General features: G+C 36.8%; 1 protein-coding gene across 1 annotated transcript in view; it reads right to left on the bottom strand.

Moving 5' to 3' along the window:
• Positions 1-682: 682 nt before the first annotated feature.
• The window catches only part of Yme1l1 (YME1 like 1 ATPase), a 43,918-nt gene continuing 22,562 nt past the window's right edge, over positions 683-22,038 (bottom strand). The window contains exons 8-19 of the mRNA XM_021155376.2: positions 18,977-19,059; positions 16,936-17,026; positions 12,902-13,054; positions 12,242-12,374; positions 11,400-11,462; positions 8,200-8,312; positions 6,979-7,134; positions 6,376-6,527; positions 5,030-5,156; positions 4,867-4,940; positions 4,265-4,351; positions 683-3,007 (exon numbers count right to left, since the gene is read on the bottom strand). Coding sequence (XP_021011035.1) covers positions 2,864-3,007; positions 4,265-4,351; positions 4,867-4,940; positions 5,030-5,156; positions 6,376-6,527; positions 6,979-7,134; positions 8,200-8,312; positions 11,400-11,462; positions 12,242-12,374; positions 12,902-13,054; positions 16,936-17,026; positions 18,977-19,059 — 1,376 coding nt within the window. The 3' untranslated portion in view covers positions 683-2,863. The remainder of the gene's footprint in view (positions 3,008-4,264; positions 4,352-4,866; positions 4,941-5,029; positions 5,157-6,375; positions 6,528-6,978; positions 7,135-8,199; positions 8,313-11,399; positions 11,463-12,241; positions 12,375-12,901; positions 13,055-16,935; positions 17,027-18,976; positions 19,060-22,038) is intronic.

Consider the following 22,038-nt stretch of genomic DNA (forward strand, 5'->3'; position numbering starts at 1 on the left):
TTTCTAATTGTTTCTGGTCCTTATGGTTAAAATCTACTGCCTGCTCACTGAAGCTGTGCTGAATCCAACCTCTGTAGCCTAACTTTGCAAAATGGCATTCCATAGTAAGCCTCCCCAGGTCTTCTGTTAAGATTCTTAAGGTCATGATCACTGGAGCTGCAGAAGTACTCTAAACCTAGAACTACCGTGGCTGGATGTGGCATTCAGAGGGAACAGAATCAAGACTGCTGAGGGCTGAGGCATACCTGTTGCTATAGGTTACTCTGAGCTAATGACCATTACAGTCAGTCACCACCTCACTGTCACCACAGGAAAGTGTCCATGGGGATCTGTGCAAGCCCAGTATTAGAGTCTGAAACCATATTCTGTACTTTCTTCCTTTGTCCCCACAGAGAGCATGTATCTTCATGCTCTGCTGGTTGAGATGTGGGCAAGTGTAACCTAAGGAATGCACAACTGTCTTTTCCATCATTCCCAACTTATGATGCTGCGAACAGGTATTTTCACATGCAATGAATTATTTAAGTGGGTGTTCATGCTGGGAGATAGAAACAGGAGAGACCACTTCTCATAATTCAATTCAGGCATTTGGATGGCATTGAATATGAGCTCAAAAAAGCTTAAAATTCTTTTCTAAAATTATTCTCCTTAAAATGCTTCAGTTGGAATTTGATAAAATATATCAGGATAAATTCATTTTTATTTGAAAAGAGCCAACTACAAACCTCAACGGAAACCAACACAACCAACCATTCTATGACTCCAGGAATTAACAAGAGACCTACAAAAAAGTATGACTTGTTTCTTCATGAAAACCACTAAATTTAACTCAGAACATGATTCTTCGGTGGTCCTGCCAGCTCAGGGCAGCTCCTAGTCACATGTTCAAACCAGGGTGAAGAAAGACCCTGTAAATAAGATATGTGTGCCAAGAATGATGCACCCAGAGGCTCAGGTGGAAGGATGTCAGTTGGAGGCTAGCCTAGGCTACAAAACAGAACTTTCTGGAAAGGACTCCAAACTAAACAAACAACAAAAAACAAGCAAACAACAAAAAAGCTCACCCCAAGAAAAATATAAAAAAGGCTTATCCTCATTTCACCAGAACTCAGCTGACTTGGTATACTACTGACTAAATCTGATCTCAATGATAAGCGGCTCACTAGCCTAAAACTGTTGGCTACTCTGCAAGATGCATTAAGTGTGATCTTTCATGTGATATCAAGTGAGGACGTTGATAATCACTTCATGAAATATCCTAGGTTTACCAGACATATAGAACAGAAAATTCTCCAGCTAATTATATCTACACTTGGTTATTAAAGTCTTTGCATACACACAAAGTAGAAGCAATAAAACCAACTAAAACTCAAAAGCCACAGTAAACTTGCTATATAATTTACTGAGACTGGAATTCAATTTGGATGTCGATAGTGAAACAGCACTTTATGTTGAATAGTGAAGAAACTGAAACTTCACATAATACAAGATACAAAACTGTGTAGTCACTTTGAATTTTGAAGGCTTGAAAAAAAATTGTCCTAAAACCTAATTGTGGTAATTATACAATTTTTTTAAAAAACGGGTCTTTGGTATATATATTTACAATGGATATGTTTTATAACATGAAAATTACAACTCTATGCGACTGTAAAAATGTCTGAGTCAGGTTAGATAAAACACTGATGTTTTCCATATGTGTATGTATGAATATGTAGAGAATGAGGGGACAAGAGAGAGAGAACAAACACATGAACATGAGTGGCAATGGAGACAGCAAAAAGCAGTGAAAATTAAAACCTGTCAGTCTTAATCAATATAATGGAGCTCTATCAACATTTTCACTTTGAAATTGTATCAAAAATTTAACATTATTTAAAAAGGTCAAAAATATCATGTAACAAGGTCCCTTTAATTATATCTATCTTCTTTAATAAGGACCATAAACATCCTCAATAAGAAAACAATGTAATTTTAATAGTTCCTTCAAGAATGTAACTTGGTTGTAACACCAATAAAATGCACTCACACTATGGTCTACTGATCTGAATATGAAATTACCTGTAAACCCTGTAATGTGCAGATGGAACAAGCCGTCCAATTCTGACAAGGTGACAGTGAAAGATCATTTTTGAAAGGAATTGAGTTTTTGGTTTCATTTTGATTTTGAGATTCAATGTAATTATACAGATATTCAGAATATAATGTTACTTGTTTACTTCATAAAATATTGTTGTTCTGAAACAAATCTTGTGAGATAGTAATATCTGAAAAAATGGGCATACATGCTGCATTTTTAATCCATTACAATCATTTAAATTCTGAGTATATCTTCATATTTACAATTCAAATAGTTTCTTTTAAAGGCCATTTTACAAGGTCAATCAAGAACATAATTAAGTACATCTCAATGGCATTTCTGCTGATGTAAGTAGAAATGATTTATCCACAGCATTTGTTTTCCCCACAGAGAAATGTTACTATCAGGAGATGATAGCTTTTCAAATTTACCTTCCAAAAAAAAAAACTTACCAATAGATAAAGGCACAATTTTTACTCACTTGGAGTAATCACCCACAAAATGATTGCTTACTTTCAACATGATTGATTGACATTTTTCAATGTCTTTCTTTAATCCTGACAGCTCTTTATTTATCCTTTCACGTATTTGCTATAAGTTACTAATCTCCAATGGTATCATCACAGGAATAACCAAAATCAAATAATGGGACAGAAGATTTACAAAGTGTTTCACATCCTTGAATTATATACGAAGTCAGGAGTGGGGGTTGGAAAATGTTGCAAAGGAGACTGCAGGACTAAGTATATTCTTGTAATAAAACCAGCAAGATCAACAGAGTTATCATCTCACTTCCAATTTCTTCCCCTCAAGAACAATTTGAATCTCTTTGGCATCCAAAGTCTCATAGGTCAGCAATGCTTCTGCCAGGTTCTTATGTTCTTTCGCATGTGTTTTCAAGATATGTTTTGCTCGTTCATATGACTCCTGAAGAGAAAAACAAGTCGTATAAGAAAGTATAGAGATGCAAAAAACATAGGTAAGAAAAATATAAAACTAATGTGGTTTAAAAAGCATGTTGATTTATACTTTACAAAAGCATTTAAAAGTTTTGTTTAAAATGCAAATTATTTGTACATAATATAAACAGTATACGCAATGTATTACAATAGAAGAATTCAAAAAATGTTTCAAAAGAGCCTTTGCCTTTCCAAAATGTTCATTTTGTCAGTTTTAACTACTAAGTAAGGCATTTCTTTTTTTACCCCCCAAAGCAGTTAAAGCCTGGCTGTGTCCTTGGAAACCTGCTTACTCTCATGCTAGATGCTTCCCTGTTCCCACCACCATTTCCCTATCATCAGTAGCCTACCTCTTGCAGAAAACACTACTCCCAAGGAGTAAACCATCTGAATACTGCTACCAAAGCCCCTTCACACCATCTAATTAATACTGATTACATTCCTCATTCAATAGGCACTGTGCCTCAGTGAGGTCTTTTTACCTTAAGGGATGAGCAATTTCAGTATCTAAGAATATGTAAGCAACCTTTCTAGTAAGCTCCAGACCAACATACCCATTTCTAACTTAAACCTTCATTATGGTGTCCAAATTGATTAACTTCTCATTAGAAAAAAACAATCTACCTACACCAACAGTTTACATCCCAGTTTCATCTCCATGTTCTTCAGTTAATGGCATAAACAATATAGTTACCAGAGGCAGAAATCTGAAAAATGGTTCCAGCTGCTCTCTTACCTTTATAACTGATATCTCATGTTTTAAGTCTACATTTTTTTGAAGATAATTTCAAATGTACTATGAAGCCAAAGGTGACCCCGAACTTTCAATCCTCCTGCTTCTACCTTCTAGGTGCTAAGATTAAGGCATGTGCTCACAGGACTAGTTTCTGTGGTGCCTGGAATTGAACCCAGTGCTTTGTACATGCTAGGCAATCCCTAGCAACTGATCTACATTCCCTAATCTTCATCATTATCTCTTGAACACACTCAGTATGTCTTCGCCTGCTGCATTTTGCAGGGTGAGATTTAAAAGCCTTAGTTATCATCACTCATTTTTGTTTGCAGTGCTGGGGATTAAACCCCAAGGCATTTCATAAGCTAGACAAGCACACTCTACCAATGAACAATACCTCCCTTATTATCATTTCTAAAAATTCTTGGGCACATTTTGTATTAAAAAAATAACAATTTAAAGAAAAAAAAATCAAGCTCAGAAAAATATTACCCGTAGAAGGATTCTTATTTCTTGTTCAATGGCTGATTGAGTTTCAGGACTTAGCTTTCCTGTATCACTGTAGGTCATAACTCCAAGCTAATATCAAAGGGGATAAATTAAACAAATTACTATCAAGAAATGGAGCACAGTAAGTAACAGCCTATATATAAACAAATATATGTGGCAGTGTGAGACAAAAAAATGCAACATAAAATGTTGAGTGCAATTAAGTGTCATTCTCTAGAAACCATAAAGACAAAACAAAGTAGCAAACATGAATAGGATATAAAAGTTTAAATTCTTTTAAGTGTCTTCTCAGAAAACCCTAGCAGTTCTCCCAAATATAGCAATTCACTTCTTGTGCCTCATGGACAGCAATGATAAAGTAGGAATGTGAAATACTGAAAATGTAAAATAGAAAGTTTAGAAAGATGAGCTAAATAATTTATTTTATAGTTTCTTATTAGTTCATGATGTTTAAGCAGAAAAAAAAACTATTACTAGTCAGAGCAGTGCTTAGAATAAGTCATAAACAAATTAGGAATCAGACAAGGAAAAGAATGTTATCAACTCATAAATCTATCAAAGGACCACATGGTAAATCCAACTACCTTTTCACTCATTCCAAATTTGGTAACCATCCTCTTAGCAATTTTTGTTGCATTATCAAAATCACTAGAAGCACCTAGATTAAAAAAAATAAACATAATTTGAAATATCTTTAAAAGAATGAATATTAAAAACTTGAAGAAAATACTCTTATCAAAAACCAACCAGTTGTAATATGATCAGTTCCAAATATGAGTTCCTCTGCCACTCTCCCTCCCATACTAACATCCATCTGTGCAAGCAGCTGGGCTCGGGTCTCATTCCATCTGTCATTCTCAGGCAACAGTGACACCTATACAATTTAATAACAATGGAAAAGCATTCAGACACACTTCTGAAATAAGTTTACATTCATAACTAAAGTTATTTCATTTCCTCCCTCATACAGTGTGATAATGCTGAAAGCCAAGAGCATGGTCAGCAAATAACTCAATGACAAAACCAACATGAAAAACAATAGGTGCATAATGCTGCAAGAGGGCTTTTTCCTAGCTGCACAAAAACATATAAGATTCAAGAATGAAACATGTACTAACAAATATCTTGGAACTATGAAACCAGCCACTATAACATATAATGTGTCTTTATGTGTAGTAGCTTACTTAGATATTTAAAAATTATAGTCAATAGTGACTCTTCCATTGCATTTTAATATAAATATGTTTACACCTGAAATACATTATGAAACCAATTTGAAAGAAAATTACAGCACATGGATCGTATTTCAGTGTTGTTCACAAAATCAAAAGGGATAAAAATCATTAGGAATTTGCAATCTCTTATATATGCTTCTAGAAAGCTGTATTTGAAAGTGAATTTTAAAAGAAGAAAATGAGGTATATTAAGCAAGGTGGTTCAAATGTGTTCTCAGGATTTGTGAAGGCAAGGCAGGAGGATTACAAGTTCTAGAGAGACCACAAGTTCATGGAGAGTTCTAGACCAATCTGAGCTACATGAGAAGAGAAAACCTGTCTCAAAGGGAGGAGGGGTGAGGAAGGGCTATAAGAAACTTACATGTCAGAGACTGCCCCACCGGGGGATCCATCCCATAATCAGCCACCAAACCCAGACACTACTGCATATGCCAGCAAGATTTTGCTGAAAGGACCCTGATATAGCTATCTCGAGTGAGGCTATGCCAGTGCCTGGCAAATACAGAATGGATGCTCACAGTCATCTATAGGATGGAACACAGGGCCCCCAGTGGAGGAGCTAGAGAAAGTACCCAAGGAGCTGAAGGGGTCTGTAGCCCTATAGGTGGAACAACAATATGAACTAACCAGAACCCCCAGAGCTCGTTGTTCTAGCTGCATATGTAGCAGAAGATGGCCTATTCGGCCATCATTGGGAAAAGAGGCCCTTTGGTCTTGCAAACTTTATATGCCCCAGTTCAGGAGAACGCCAGGGCTAAGAAGTGGGAGTGGGTGGGTAGGGGAGCAGGGCATAGGGAACTTTCAGGATAGCATTTGAAATGTAAATAAAGAAAATATATAATAAAGAAAAAAACTTACATGTCCAAGTGTTGGCCCTCGAGGCATGATTGTAGCTTTATTGATTGGCATTGCATCCTTTGTGTAATATGCAATAATAGCATGACCAGATTCATGATAGGCTGTTATAGTTTTGTTTTTGTTATCAATTTCCACACTTCTTCTTTCTGGTCCTAAGATAAGCAACATATAGGACAGTATACTATACTATATACTATACTATACACAGTATAGGCTGCATATGGTAGCCTATAATCCTACCACTCCAGTGGCAAGAGAATAGTAAGTTTCAGGTTAGACCATGAGTCTCTGTAGTAAGAAGAAAGTCAACAGATAAACCACACACACAATACACGGGGGTGGGAGGGAAGAGAGAGAGAGACAGAGACAGAGATAGACAGAGAGAGAACACGCATGTACTCCATATGGAGGATGGAGGCAATGGTGGTTAGAAGGCTGAGGCAGGATGACTAGCTAAAGTTCCCAGCCAGCCTGATAGGTGAGAGCCAGTTGATCAGCTTGGAATATAGAATGAAAGTCAGTCTCAAAAATAAAAAGATAAGACAGAGTAAAAACAAAGAAAAAGATGAACTGCAAAAGAAGATGTGAAGAAGGAAGACATACCCATTAGAATTTTATCCTTGGAAAACTCTAGTTCCTTCATGGTAACCATTTCTTTTCCATCAACTGCTGCCTTTAGTGCAGCTTGGTTCACAAGATTCTCCAACTCTGCTCCAGAGAACCCAACAGTCCCTCGAGCTATGATTTCTGGATCAACAGCTATAGAGAAAGAGAACATAATACATCTCTATCAGTGAATACAGGCTCTTTCCAGTCAACTTACACTGTGAAGGTACAAAGAACACAATTACTCCAAATTACAACCTAAAACACGTATCTGAAAACTAAAACAACAAAATATACCATTTTAAGTTAATGTTATTAATTACTATTAATTAGTAATAATTAATATTATTAATAACAATAAATTATCATTTCAAAAATAAAAGCTTCCAGAAGAGGTCCAAGTTTTACTAGCTTTCTGAAAACAAAACAAAAAGCAGTTACTGAAGTGGAATTAGAAACTCGAAATATAACCAATGCTGGGCCTAGAGAGTTGTCCCAGAGTACCAACTGCTCTAGCAGAGGACCCAGGTTCAGTTCTCAGCACCCACAGGGCAGCTCCTCTTCTGGCCTCTATTGGTACTGCACACATATAGTAAAAAATAAATACATGCAGACAGAACAGTTATACACATAAAAGGTAAAAATAAACATATCTTAGATACACTCTACATTATATCAAGCCTGGCCACAAATGAAAATGCAAGCCCACAGTTCAAATTGTTTTCTCTAAAATTTCACCTTGAAATACCTTGGCCTCTCCCTGTGATGGGAAATATCCTTGAAAACCCTGCAGCTTTCAAGCGTTCCATATTTCTATATGCCTTTGTTTCATAGTTTGTTTTCTTCCTAAATGGAGCCTATTTTTGTATTTTACATTTTGATTTGAAATCATACATACATGGTCATATATACATGCATTTAACACACACATACATATATGCATGTCCATAAACCCCAAACCAAATTTCCTTTGGAATCGGGATACAAGAATAAGATAATATCCTGTACACACACACACACACACACACACACACACACACACACACACACACATACTGAAGCACACACATTTAAATGGGTATAAAGAGGAGCAAAAAATTAACTGGTCTGAGATATAAAAGACCATAAAGGTCCAAATGAGGACCAAACAGAATGGTTAGATATTTCCATTTTCCTGAATCAGGAATAACAGTATTTGAATTAAGAAATTGGACTCACATTTATCAAACTTTATCTTGTTGAGATACCATTTCAAAATTTCAGTTCGACCCTTCACATCTGGCCTTGGAACTGTAACTTGCATATCAAAACGACCAGGACGTATTAAGGCACTGGGGGAAAAATGAAAAGTATATAAATTAATAAGCCAAAGATGCTAGTACACATTCAACACATAATGGGAAAACAATGACAACCAAAGAATTCTGAATGTAAATGTTCAGACAGTTCCCTCAGGAGCTCAGAAGTCATAAGTCAAGGCTCACAGGAACTACACACCCACACCCATAGTCTCAAAACTCAAGAAGCTAAGGAAGGAGGCCCAGGACTTCGTAGTCTAACCTGGTGTGAAATAACAATGAATAGAAGGAAGGAGAAAGGTTCCCATGGATATTATATGTGCCACTAAGGTAGCATTCTCTCTCTTCTCCCTATTTAGAGACCCTTCGGATCACTCGTTCCCTACTATGTTCCTCTCTATTGCAGCTGTAGCTCCTCTCCATGGTCCTTTTATAATTTCCTAGTTTGTGCAGTTATTTCAGGTTAGGTACTCACATCTGAAGACTTTCAACTGGATGCATGGTTTCTATATCAGTCTATCATAGAATTTTTTTTTTTTTTGACTAATGATATACGCCTTTTTTAGCCAGGGTTTCTATATAGTCACAATAGTTTTTGAACTCAATATGTAGCCCAGGCTGGCCTCAAACTCACAGAGATCTGCCTGTCTCTTCCTTCCAAATGCTGAGATTAAAGGGGTGTGGCAAGATACCCAGCATATTTTAACTGTCTGCCTAAACATATCTATAATATGTGTAAGTCTGTGTCTCCCTTCTAGTTTGCTGATACTTCCCCAAAGAACCAGAGAGCATAAAAAAGAAAAGAAAAGAAGAGAGAGAGAGAGAGAGAGAGAAAGAAAGAAAGAAAGAAAGAAAGAAAGAAAGAAAGAAAGAAAGAAAGAGAGAGAGAAAAAAGCCTCAACACCGGGCATGAGTTTGTTGGTCTGTGTTGTCCAAGAGACTCCCAAAACATTATAAAACAGCGATTGTCCTAGCCTGCCCCAGCAGAGGTGGAAAATAAGACTGTATGGAAGAAGGTACATGCACTTCAGAAACAGGATCTAGAGACCTCTGAGCTGGAACTGACTGGAGTGCCTCTTCCCTGAAGTCTAGCTTTCATATTAGAAGGCACCATGAAAGCTTCCAAAGAGAGAAGCAACCAGCAGTCCTACCCAAGTATGATACCTATGAAACACGATATTAACCAGCCTGGCACACTAACCCCAAGAGCTCAGTAAAGGCAGGCACACTTCAATAGTAACCAACAGCTCTTTTATTGGACTTAAAATCCACTCGACAGGAGAGAAATCATTCCTGGTGCTGAAAAGCTAGCCAGCTACCCAGGGATAGTAAGGATCTTAGAGGAGAACCTATAACTGCTATTTTGCCAAACCAGCACAATCCCTAAATACATTCTAAATATTTGTCCTTATAGCCACTGATAAGAGTTGTCTTCACCCCTCATCGAGGAAACTTCTCTCTGTAACTGACAGAGACCACTATAGAAAACTATACCTAATCAAAAATTGTAGAGCCCAGTCCCAACAGATAAATTGAGAACACAACTCCTACACCTATGGCTTAGGGATCATTTTGGAAGAGGGGATGATAAGACTGTAAAAGACAAAGAGTCATGGAGCTTGTTGTAAAACTATCTCCTAGAAATGTCAGAAGCGACACTCAAGTCTCACTAACGTGGCTGCCTAAACATGACCTCAAAAAACGGTGATGCTATGTTATGCAAATGGGGATGGGGGAAAGCTCATCGAGTCTCATCCCTAGACAAAGAACTACATGTAAGTCAAATCGCTGAGAACAGGAGCAAGTCTTAACCAGGGAAGAGCATTCCAATCCATCAGCCATAAAAGACATACACATACAAGTAACACTACACACACTGAACAAGTTGTACTTATGTATTTAGGTATACACACACAAGCTGAAAAAACAAAAACAAAGACAATGGACTTAGAAAGGAGCCTAGTTGGGGGTGGGAGTTACAGGGGATGACTTGAAGGAAGGGAAGAGAAGGGGGGGGAAATGATGTAATTATAATCTCAAAAAAAAAAAAAAAGCAATTATCTTTAAAAAGACACCCTCCCTTTTTAATTGCGATCTAGAGTGCTCTAGGAAGAAGAGACTTGATAGGGAAGTACCCTCGGAACTCATCATTTAATGAACTAATAATTGTTATATTGTTTATGATTCGGGCATTTGCTTTATAGTCATTTTTTGAAGTCACAACTTGATGGTACATGCTTATAGTCCCAGCACTTGGGAAGCTAAGGCAGAAGAATAGAAGCAAATGTAAAACTAGCCTATACTACATAGCAAGAACCTATCTCAAAAATAAAAGCTTAATAAAAGTCAAAATAAATAAGTAAATAAATAAAGCAATTATTTTAAAAAAGACATACTCCCTTCTTAATTGTTATCTAAAGTGCTGGACTGTTATATCAAAAAAGACAAGCTACTAATCAAATAAAAAATAACTCATATAAGTTTTTTACTTAGTTTAACCTCATTTTTGTTTCTAAATATGGAAGAGGCATGCCTACAGTGGCCAAAGGAAAATGCTCAATCCCTGAGGGCTGGAGTTATATAGTGCTGTACGCTGGAGAGCCTGAGTAAAGGGAACAAAACTCAGATCCACAGCAAGCTCAGTACGCTCTCTTAACCACTGGGCCATCTCTAGCCTCACCCCCAAGACAAACCTTTAATGCTATAAATTTGTATTTTTAAATTGCTTTCTGTTTAAATGTGATATATGTTTTCAGTATTATTGAGCAGTAATTCTAACAGTTCTAAAGTCAAAGTAAGTAAGCCACCCAGGTTTAATATATTACTATTATTTACTTATTTAATTATTAATTATTTGCAAATCATTATTATATTTGTAAAACCTAATATATTAAACGTCACTTTGAAATAATTTTAGAATTATTTTCTTCCTTAAGAATTTTATGTCCACTGGTAATTAGGTCATGTTCTCCAAGCCTTTAGCAGTCACTATCTATCTCTGGATTTGCATATTTTGAATATTCTCTATAAACGGAACTGTATGAGTTATTTTGTGGTAGGCTTTTCTTAATACAATGTTGTAGCACATATTCTTCACAGAATGTTTCTTTTCATACTTACTTATCTAATGCCTCTGGGAAATTTGTGGCACCTATAATGATTACTCCTTCATTGGGTTTGAAACTAGAGAGAGAAAAAAAGTACCATTTCACTGAAAACTGAATATGGCTTACATGTAACAATACCTGTATACAACACTGCTCTTTGCTAGCCTTAGCTGATAATAAACCAGTGGTTACATACATCACAAACCAACTGTTCCTTAGGAAAGAAAACTGACAAAAAAAGGCCGGGTTCCTCTTTAAATTTTGAAACATTATTTTTAACTTTATCAATTCAAATTATATGATACACGACCTTTATTTAGTCAAAATGTCTTATACTGACATTAAGATAATTTATTCAGGGCAATCTTTCTTCCTTTTCAGTCATCAACTATACAGAAACTAGTGTATTATCCCTTATGTATGTTGGGAGGGGAGTATATGAGTCAGCACTGGGGACCTAATTCAGGTATTCATATATACTAGCAGTAAAAGATTCACCATTAAGCTATACCTATACTCCATATCTTTCTTTAAATCAACCAGTTTGACCTTGAATCAGTTTCCCACTTATAACTAGAATGAAAGAATAAACAAATGAGAGGAGTTGATACATCAATTAGTAAGGGAAATAATATTCAAAGAAAAATTTGACTACTTACATTTGACTGTTACCTAAACATATATAACATTTAATATCTATATAATTTTACCAAATCTTCCATGAGAAGAATTTGCATAAAGCCAACTTTGCAAATATCAAATAATGGAAGGTACCTGTTACTCTAAATTGCCACTAAAATAGGATAAATGCTAATTTTCAAAATATTTTATTATATTTAACCAAGACTCAATTACCCATCCATTTCAGCAAGAAGCTGATTGATAGTCTGCCTTGAATACGGATGCATTGGAGATTCAATTCTCTTTCCACCAACAGAATCTAATTCATCAATGAATATAACACAAGGAGCATTTGCTTTTGCTTCTCCTAAGAAAACAAAAAATATTCAAATAACGAAAGAAATCAACACTTTTTGAACATAAAAATATTAAAAACTGTAAGACTATCATGTTTAAGAACTGGTTTTCCACTCTTCCTATTTATACAAATTAATATATTTAGAATTAAAGCTAATAAATATTAATTACATGCTACAGAATTGATAAATAAAATAAAAAAAACAAAAAAACTCAAGAATTTTTCAACATCAACAGTCCCTAACTTCATCTAGCACATCTACCAGGCCTTATGATTGTTTAGTCTATATTAGAAAAGAATGCAGGGCCAGTAAGATAGCTCAGTAGCAAATGGGCTTGAGTTCAATTCCTGAACCCCCCAAAAAGGTAGAGGAGAACATTTACCTTGTATATATTTCACACATATGTACAAAGTAAAATTGTTTAAATAAAGCACATAGCTTCATTAAGTTACCTGAAACTAAAGCCAATTATCAAGGAACGGATAAATAAAACATTACTGTTTCTCAAACAGTTTAAAATATACACCAAACATACTAAAAAGATTTCTGATCCTGCTGGCTCCTACGCCCACAAACATCTCATCAAATTCTGATCCAGAAGCATAATAAAAAGGAACATCAGCTTCTCCTGCCACAGCTCGGGCAAGAAGTGTTTTCCCTGTTCCTGGTGGCCCAACTAAAAGAATTCCTAGAAGAAAAAGAGACAAGAACAAGTCATTAATTTTTAAATCCCTCAATAAGAACCTCTATCACAAATATTCATTGTTTTAACAGTAATGTTCAATATTGCCAAACATGGCAAAAACAAACAAACAACAACAAAAAGAAAAAACAACCAACAAGTTTCTGTTTATGTTCCATTTTAAAATTTTCTCTACCACTAATTTTCTTATACCATTTACATATTATTTGTAGCAAGGAGAGGTTGTACACACCTTTAATCTTAGCACTTGGGAGACAGAAGCAAAAGGATCTCTGTGAATTCAGAACGAACCTTGTTTTACAGTAGTTTCAGGCCAGCCAGGGGGAACAGAATGAGTCTATCTCAAACAAACTGTGTGTGTGTGTGTGTGTGTATGTGTAAAATTCACATATCAAGAAGCAAGACAAGAAAAGAGTACTAAGACAAAGGAATACGGATTAATTTATAACAACATAAAATTCATACTAAAAAATAAACAGCCAAATATAAATGAAATGATAAATAACTTCCATAAAAGACTAAAAATATTTTCTAGGAAAAAAAATATTTTCTAGAGACATAAGGTATAAACTAAAAACAAAACAAGAGAAGCCAATGTTAAACAAATAATGCTATTTTGGGCTGAGTTAGATAAGACTAGAGCAGCATCTCTACATGCAGGTGACACAGTTGATAGTTATAGCTCTCTTATGTTCAAGGGAGAAATGAATGCATATAGGCAAATACAGAAAAATTATTTGACAAAATGTCAAATACTGTTGGGTCTATATTGATAATACATAAATGTTAACTGCTATTATTCCAAGGTTTCCCAAATATTTAAGTTCTCATAACAGTAAGGCTTTCCCATAGTAAGTTGGAAAAAGGTAATCCCTTATTTGTATATAACTTTTATAAATTACATTAAAAAGCAATAAAGCTGCAGTGATGTTGCAATTTTAACATTTTTTAAAAAGTATAGACAAGCTAAAAAGCAGCATGAAGGTCACACAGTATTACCGTGCTTTAGTGATACCTAACTGGCTTAAGTTGCTTATCAGTATTAACTTAATACATTTTAGTATATATCTCAAAATTTTTCCATAAATTTATAATAACGCTTTATTAGAAATAAAGTGTAATTACAGTTTTAAATATTCTCTCTATGATATTATATCACTGTGTCTCTAACTGGGAAAAGTTTTGGGAACATTCTCCTACTTTCCCAGAAGAGATGCTCCCAGTAGTCTAAAATCTTGCCCTAAACTGCAGTCTGGATCATTTGAAACACCTATCAATTAATTGCCTGCTAAAGGTCTGCCTAAGCTACTGCTGAAAGACTGTCAAAACTTAAAAGAGACAGAAGCTAGTGAAAAGAGATGGGCCACTGAAGGGTGGATTTTATCTCCAGTCCTGTTCCACATTAATAGTTATGTCTTCAAAGGATAGACTGTGTCTTTTATTCTGAGCCACACATGCAAAGGCTTGCCTTCGAAGGATAGGCTGTGTCTACTACACCAAACCACCTTCTCCACTCAGCCCTCTACTGTGAGATGAGGAGCTTTGTGCTACCATGCACTGTAATGCTTAGCCTCACCTCAAACCTCAATGATGGATCAGGATTGTGGAATGAAACCTCTAAAACTACAAGCCTGAAACAAACCTTTAAAGACAACAAACAAAAACAAATTATAACTTTTAACATAGAACTTCTATTCCTAGAAATCTGTTCCCTTTTTTTAAATATAAAGTTAAGTCTCTGATTATTGAGGATAACCTCAAATTACTGCAATACCTGCTTTACCTCCCACACACAGGCTGGGTTTACAGGCTCAGTTTCTACCATGGGGGAATCAAATCTTGAGCTTTTAGACATAATGGATAAGCACCATACAAACTGAGATATAGACCCACCTATCCCTTACAAATTTATTCTAAGTAACAATCAGACTGAAGGGCAAAACCTGGGTTAAAGTGGTCATCAAACTGCCATTTTTAGTAGAAAAAGAAAATCATATAAATGTTTACATAAAAGTACACATGCTAAAAATAATTACCATTTTGACTTTATAGTTACAAAGATCTTGAGTACAATTTCCATAGTTTCACTTAACAAAAAACTTCAAAATTTTTCTCATATATATATTGAAAAACAAAACAAAACACCCAAAGAGTTGGGTATAGTTCAGTTTTAATGGTCCTTAGCAACTATGCACAAGGTAAGTGAGTTTGATCTCCCATACAAAACATCAAAAACAAGACCAAAAACATCAGTGCTTAGTGTGACCCTGGATTCATGCCTGACCCTGATGGGGGTGACATTAAATAGATTGAGACTAAAACAAATGATGAATTTTGTGTATAAACAGAGAAGCTAACAATTCTAAATCCATGTAAAAGTGCTAGTCTTAACTATACCAATGCTATAGAAAAAAAAATATCTTTATGTCAAGTTAGAGAGATGGCTCACTATTTAAGAGCACTGGATTCTCTTCTAGACAACCCAGTTTCAATTCCCAGCACCCACATAGCAATTCACAACCTGTATAACTCATCTTGGGAGAATCTGATGCTCTCTTCTTCCCTCTACTAGCATCTGGGTATACACGGGGTAGGCAGACATACACACAGGCAAAATAATACCACATACATAAACTTTAAATTTTTTTTAATTAAAAAAATCCTTTTTGGTAAATATACAGCCAAGTATTAAGAGAAGCATTATATCTCATTAAAAAGAAGTCATAGGATCCAGCAATACCTCTCCTGGGCATATATCCAGAAGATGTCCCAACCGGTAAGAAGGACACATGCTCCACTATGTTCATAGCAGCCTTATTTATAATAGCCAGAAGCTGGAAAGAACCCAGATGCCCCTCAACAGAGGAATGGATACAAAAAATGTGGTACATTTACACAATGGAGTACTACTCAGCTATTAAAAAGAATGAATTTATGAAATTCCTAGGCAAATGGATGGACCTGGAGGGCATCATCCTGAGTGAGGTAACACAATCACAAAGGAACTCACACAATATGTACTCACTGATAAGTGGATATTAGCCCAAAAACTTAAGATACCCAAGATATAAGATACAATTTGCTAAACGCATGAAACTCAAGAAGAATGAAGACCAAAGTGGGGACACTGTGCCCCTTCTTAGAATTGGGAACAAAACACCCATGGAAGGAGTTACAGAGACAAAGTTTGGAGCTGTGACAAAAGGATGAACCATCTAGAGACTGCCATAGCCAGGGATCCATCCCATATTCAGCTTCCAAACGCTGACACCATTGCATACACTAGCAAGATTTTGCTGAAAGGACCCAGATATAGCTGTCTCTTGTGAGACTATTCCGGGGTCTAGCAAACACAGGAGTGGATGTTCACAGTCAGCTATTGGATGTATCACAGGGCCCCCAATGGAGAAGCTAGAGAAAGTACCCAAGGAGCTAAAGGGATCTGCAACCCTATAGGTGGAACAACATTCTGAACTAACCAGTATCCCGGAGCTCTTGACTCTAGCTGCATATGTATCAAAAGATGGCCTAGTTGGCCATCACTGGAAAGAGAGGCCCATTGGACTTGCAAACTTTATATGCCCCAGTACAGGGGAACGCCAGGGCCAAAAAAATGGAATGGGTGGGTAGGGAAGTGGGGGGGTGGGTGTGGGGGACTTTTGGGATAGCATTGGAAATGTAATTGAGGAAAATACATAATAAAAAAAATATTAAAAAAAAGAAGTCATAGAACTTTATGTGTAGAATAGGCACATATTTTAAAAAACAATTATTAGGAATTATCAGTTATAATATTATCAAATAAGATCTGTAATATATTACTTTATGTTTTACACCAAATCATGATAAGAGGGAGAATCTCTTACCTTTGGGAAGTTTACCTCCAAGCACGGTAAACTTCTGTGGATTTTTCAAGAATTCAACCACTTCCTGTAATTCTTGTTTGGCTTCCTCCACCTTAAACAGTCAATTTACCAAATAAATAATGGTTAGACTATCAAAGATTATCTTTAGGTAATCATATATTTAATGTAGGTTTGAGTGAACTTGGCCTTTTTCAGTGAAAAGTGTTTTTAACACACTAAAGGTTTTCTGTCAATCCTTATTTCTAATTACACTGCATCCTTATTTTGCCAACAAAGGTCCTTTGACATTCTCATCTTTACTCAGGAGAAACAAGTCAGGCTTAAACTCAAACTATTAGGAAGATCACAGCTTAGAGACAAAGGGCAATCTGAAAAATCTAAACTGTTTAGGTCACGATTCTATTTCTAGAAAATTTCCCAAAAGTATATGAACTACAACTCCATGGGTACAGCATGGCTAGATCTCAACCAAGAACATCATACTGAGCAAAGGAAGGTACAAAACAGGACATTCTGTGTGTACTCTAGCTATTAGAATAGAAAAGTAGAAGCAAAGTGAAGTGTCTGACAGAAAGTGACTCTCCTCTCACTGATGGAGACAGTAACAGAAGAGGCTTCTGGGAGGCTGTGGGGTTCTAATGTTCTTTGTTGGGCTGGAAAATGATGAAAAACATGTGCTCATTCTTGACATTTATTATGTATGTACTTTTAAGCAAATATGTTAAATTTCAAAAAGACCTGAATGAGTTCCTTTTCTAAGAAAACCCAAGGACACTGCATAGTGAAAGACTAAAATATCTTACTTAAAATAATGAGTAAATGGTCATTTTAAAGTCTAAGAATAAAGTAAGAGATACCATTTACTTCTCAAAATAAACATTATCTGCCCCCACTCTCTGTAGCAAAAATATCTCTAGTTGAGCAATAGGAGAGCTACTGGGTTGAGTTAACAGCATCAAGATAATAATATTCTAAACAGTTCTTATATTTTGGAAGCAGTGCTATATATACATGCATACTCAAAAATTCTGGGCAAGAAATGATTATTATGTAAGTTTAGAAAATGTGGAAAAACTGTGCAATGGCAAACCTATTATGGTAAATTCTACCAAGTTAGTTTGCTCACATGAACTTAAATTTTGTCAGAATTTACTCAGTTCTGTGGTTTAGTTGCCAGCCTATCTCTGGTTCTATACTCAGACATTGCCTCATCCCCACTGAAGCAAAAAACTTATATATACTCCAACCAAAAACAGCTTCAACAAGAATTCATTTTTTTTTAAAGATTTACTTTATCACCAGGCATGATGCCGCATGTCTATAATCTCAGTACTCAGGAGGTAGAGGCAGGTGGATCTGTGAGTTTGAGGCCAAGCTAGTCTACAGAGTGAGTTCCAGGACAGCCAGGGCTGTTACATAGAAAGACCATCTTGAAAAACCTACATAGATAGATAGGTAGGTAGGTAAATAGGTGGGTGGATAGATGGACGAAGGATGGATGGATGGATGGATGGATGGATGATGGATGGATGGATGGGTAGATAGATAGATGTGCTTTAATTTTTAATATTACGTATGCCTGTGTAGAGTATGTGCATGCTGAGTACAGGTGCTCATGGAGGCCAGAAGATGAGTGGGATTCCCTGGAACTAAAGTTATAAGCAGTTGTGAGCTACCTGTGGGTAACTGGAACTGAACATACGTCTTGTCAAGACCAGTAAGTACGCTTAATCACTACAGCATCTCTCAGTCAGAATAGAAAGGTCACAGCTCCATATTAATGATTCAATTTTTTTTGTCAGCTAGAGGCCATTATGTTTATTATTTTTTCTAACATGCCTGTAATTATTCAAATTTTAAATATCAACCTTTTCCTAAATTATTCACTTTCTGTAATTCAAACAGAGCTCATAGCTTTAAATTGCAAGAAAAGTTGGGGGCAGCTTAACTAGATGGAAGCCTAATGCAGAGTATCACTCAGACAAAATATAAGAAAAAAACAAAAAAGAAAGAAAGACAAAAGCAAAAATTGTTAACTTACCCCTTTAACATGTTCAAAAGTGACATTTTTCATCTGGACAGGGTCTACTGCAGAATCAAGTCCTGTAGTTGTCCGGAAGCGCACTAATAAGAAGAAAATATTTGAGCATATTTGATTTCAAAGTCTAGAAAAATTGCCTGTCTTGGAAGCTTTATCAAAGAAATAGTGTTCTAGATTCTAGACCATGTTTAACAACAGTTAAGATTTTCGGTAACAATTTTCCTCTTTTGGGGGGGGGGTGTTATAAGGCAGGGTTTCTCTGTGTAGCCCTGGCTGTCCTGGAACTCACTCTGTAGACCAGGCTGGCAATGAACTCAGAAATTCACCTGCCTCTGCCTCCCAAGTGCTGGGATTAAAGGCGTGCATCACTATGCCTGGCTATTTTCCTCTTCCTATAATCTTGGGTTTTTTGTTTTTTTGTTTGGTTTTTTGTTTTGTTCTTTTTTTTTTTTTGGTTTATTTCGAGTCTGGGTTTCTCTGTGTAGCCCTGGCTATTCTAGAACTCACTCTGCAGACCAGGCTGGCCTCGAACTCAGAAATTCACCTACCTCTGCCTCTCAAGTGCTGGGAATAAAGGCATGCGCCACCACGCCTGGCCTCTTTCTATAATCTTAAAATTATATGATTAAAAATCTTAAATTGGGCCAGGCGTGGTGGCGCACTCCTTTAATCCCAGCACTCAGCAGGCAGAGGCAGGCGGATTTCTGAGTTTGAGGCCAGCCTGGTCTACAAAGTGAGTTCCAGGACAGCCAGAGCTACAAAGAGAAACCCTGTCTTGAAAAACCAAAAAAAAAAAAAAAAAAATCTTAAATTGTTTAGGAAACTGAGTTAAAGTCAGCATTTATTATAAAATGTTTATTTTTATCAATCCCTATCTAAATGTACAAAATATATATTTGAAACAGCTATTCATTCTTCAAAATTGGTATTAACTGGCCACACTGAAGAACCAAAGCAAACGAGGATATAGGGCTAAGAGGACAGCCAATATTTGGCCTGTCATTCAACATCAGCAAGGTCCCAGAAAAGGATAGAATACCCCTAAAGGTGTACTACAGTGTTATAACCCCAGTAATTCACTGCTCCTCTCCATCAGAGATGGTTGGAGACTCTAGGATGCTATCCAGCATACAATCTGCAAATAGAATGATCATTATAGACAAAATGACTCTGATGTTACCATGCAAATCCATGTGGTCAGAAACCCTGATCCATCTCAGGATATGCCACAGAATATGGGTGGAAGAAAAACTAGACACGCCTAGGGGCTCACCCTAAGTTCCTAAAAGGAACCCTAAGGAGTCTTCACAGTAAAAAGGAAATAGGCAAATTTTTGGCCACCTATATGGTTTTAAACACCCAGCAGGAAAGCACTGACAAAAAGTAGATTAATGACAATATAAAACAAACAACTAGTATATATTTTTAAAAGGACAAAGAATGATTCAGTCCTTATAAGCTTTCCCATTGCACTCTAAGTGTGGGCTACTGACATGCCATGTAAGACATTCAAAGAAACTAAAACTATAATTAGAGCTAAGTGTAAACATTTTCTCCTGCCTAAACTCTGATGTTCTACTAAGAGCTATCAACCTGACACAACCTAAAATCCCCTGGTAAGAGTGACAGGGAACCTCAATTAAGAATTGCCTTGAATAAGTGGCTATTAGCCATAAAGTACAGAATACTCATGATATACCCCAAAGAATGTAAACAAGAAGGAAGGCCCAATCAAGGATGCCTGAATCTCACTTAGAAGGGAAAACAAATAGTCTTAGGAGGTAGAGGGAGGGAGGAAAATGGGTAGGAGAGGAATGGGTAGGCAAATGGGTAGGGAGGATCAGGTGCAGGGAGAGACAGGAGGCCCAATGAGCCAGGAGAATGAATGGAAATCTGCAGCTGCCTGGGTGGAGGGAGGGGATAATCTTTAGGAAGTCCCAAAGACCTGGGATAGGGGAGGTTCCCAGGAGTCACTGTGGATGACATTAGCCAAGATGCCCAACTATAGGGACATGGAACTTGCAGAGGCCACCTCCTGTAGCCAGGCAGGACCCCCAGTGGACAGATAAGAACACCAACCTAACTACTAAATTTTTGACCCAAAATTTGTTCTATCTAAAAGAAACGCAGGAAATGGAGCAGACTGAAGGAATGGCCAACCAACAACCAACTCAACTTTGAAACCCATCCCATGGGCAAGCACCAATCCCTGACATTACTAATGATACTCTTAGAAGCCTAGAATAACCTCTGATAACCTCTGTGAGACTCTACCCAACAGTGGACTGAAACAGAAGTGGATACCCACAGACAAATATTAGACGGAGGTGGAGGACATCTATGGAAGAGTTGGGGGAATGACTAAAGGCCCTGAAGTAGATGGGAACCCCCACAGGAAGACCAACAGTGTCAACAAAACTGGACCCGAGAGCTCTCAAAATCTGAGCCACCAACAGAAGAACATTCACAGGTTGTAATAAGTCCCACTCTCTGCTCCCAGCACATTTGTACTACACAGGCAGTTCAGTCTTCATGGAAGAGGATATGCCTAAACTGCCAGGGTAGGAGGATGGGGGGGTGGGGGGAGTCACACCCTCTCAGAGGAAAAGGGGAGAACTCAGTAAAGAAGGGACTGGGAGTAGGAACAGCATTTGGGATGTAAACAAATTATTTTTTTTAAAAAAGAATTGCCTTGATCAGACTGCTTTGCGGACAAAGAGTATGGGGCACTCTTTGATTGCCATCTGATGGAGAAGGACTCAGTTCACTGTAGGTAGTACCATCACTAGGCAGGTAGGTAGTCCTTATCTGTGTAAAAAAGGCTGCACACTGTGTTAACTTCCCCCAATGATGAATTGTAAAGTGGAAGTGAAAGGCAGATAAACCCTTTCCTCCCCGAGTTGCTTAAGTGTTTTATCCCAGCAATAGAAAATTAGAATGATTGAAATTAGAATATCTAACAAGGACTTCAACACTGTGATGTTTATCACTGTCAATTTGATAGGTTCTAGGTGAGAAACTTCTGGGCATGCCTACAAGGGAGTGTCTAAATTGGATTGAGA

The sequence above is a fragment of the Mus caroli genome, unplaced genomic scaffold (assembly GCF_900094665.2).
Source record: "Mus caroli unplaced genomic scaffold, CAROLI_EIJ_v1.1 scaffold_8181_1, whole genome shotgun sequence".
NCBI classification, from domain to species: Eukaryota; Metazoa; Chordata; class Mammalia; order Rodentia; family Muridae; genus Mus; species Mus caroli.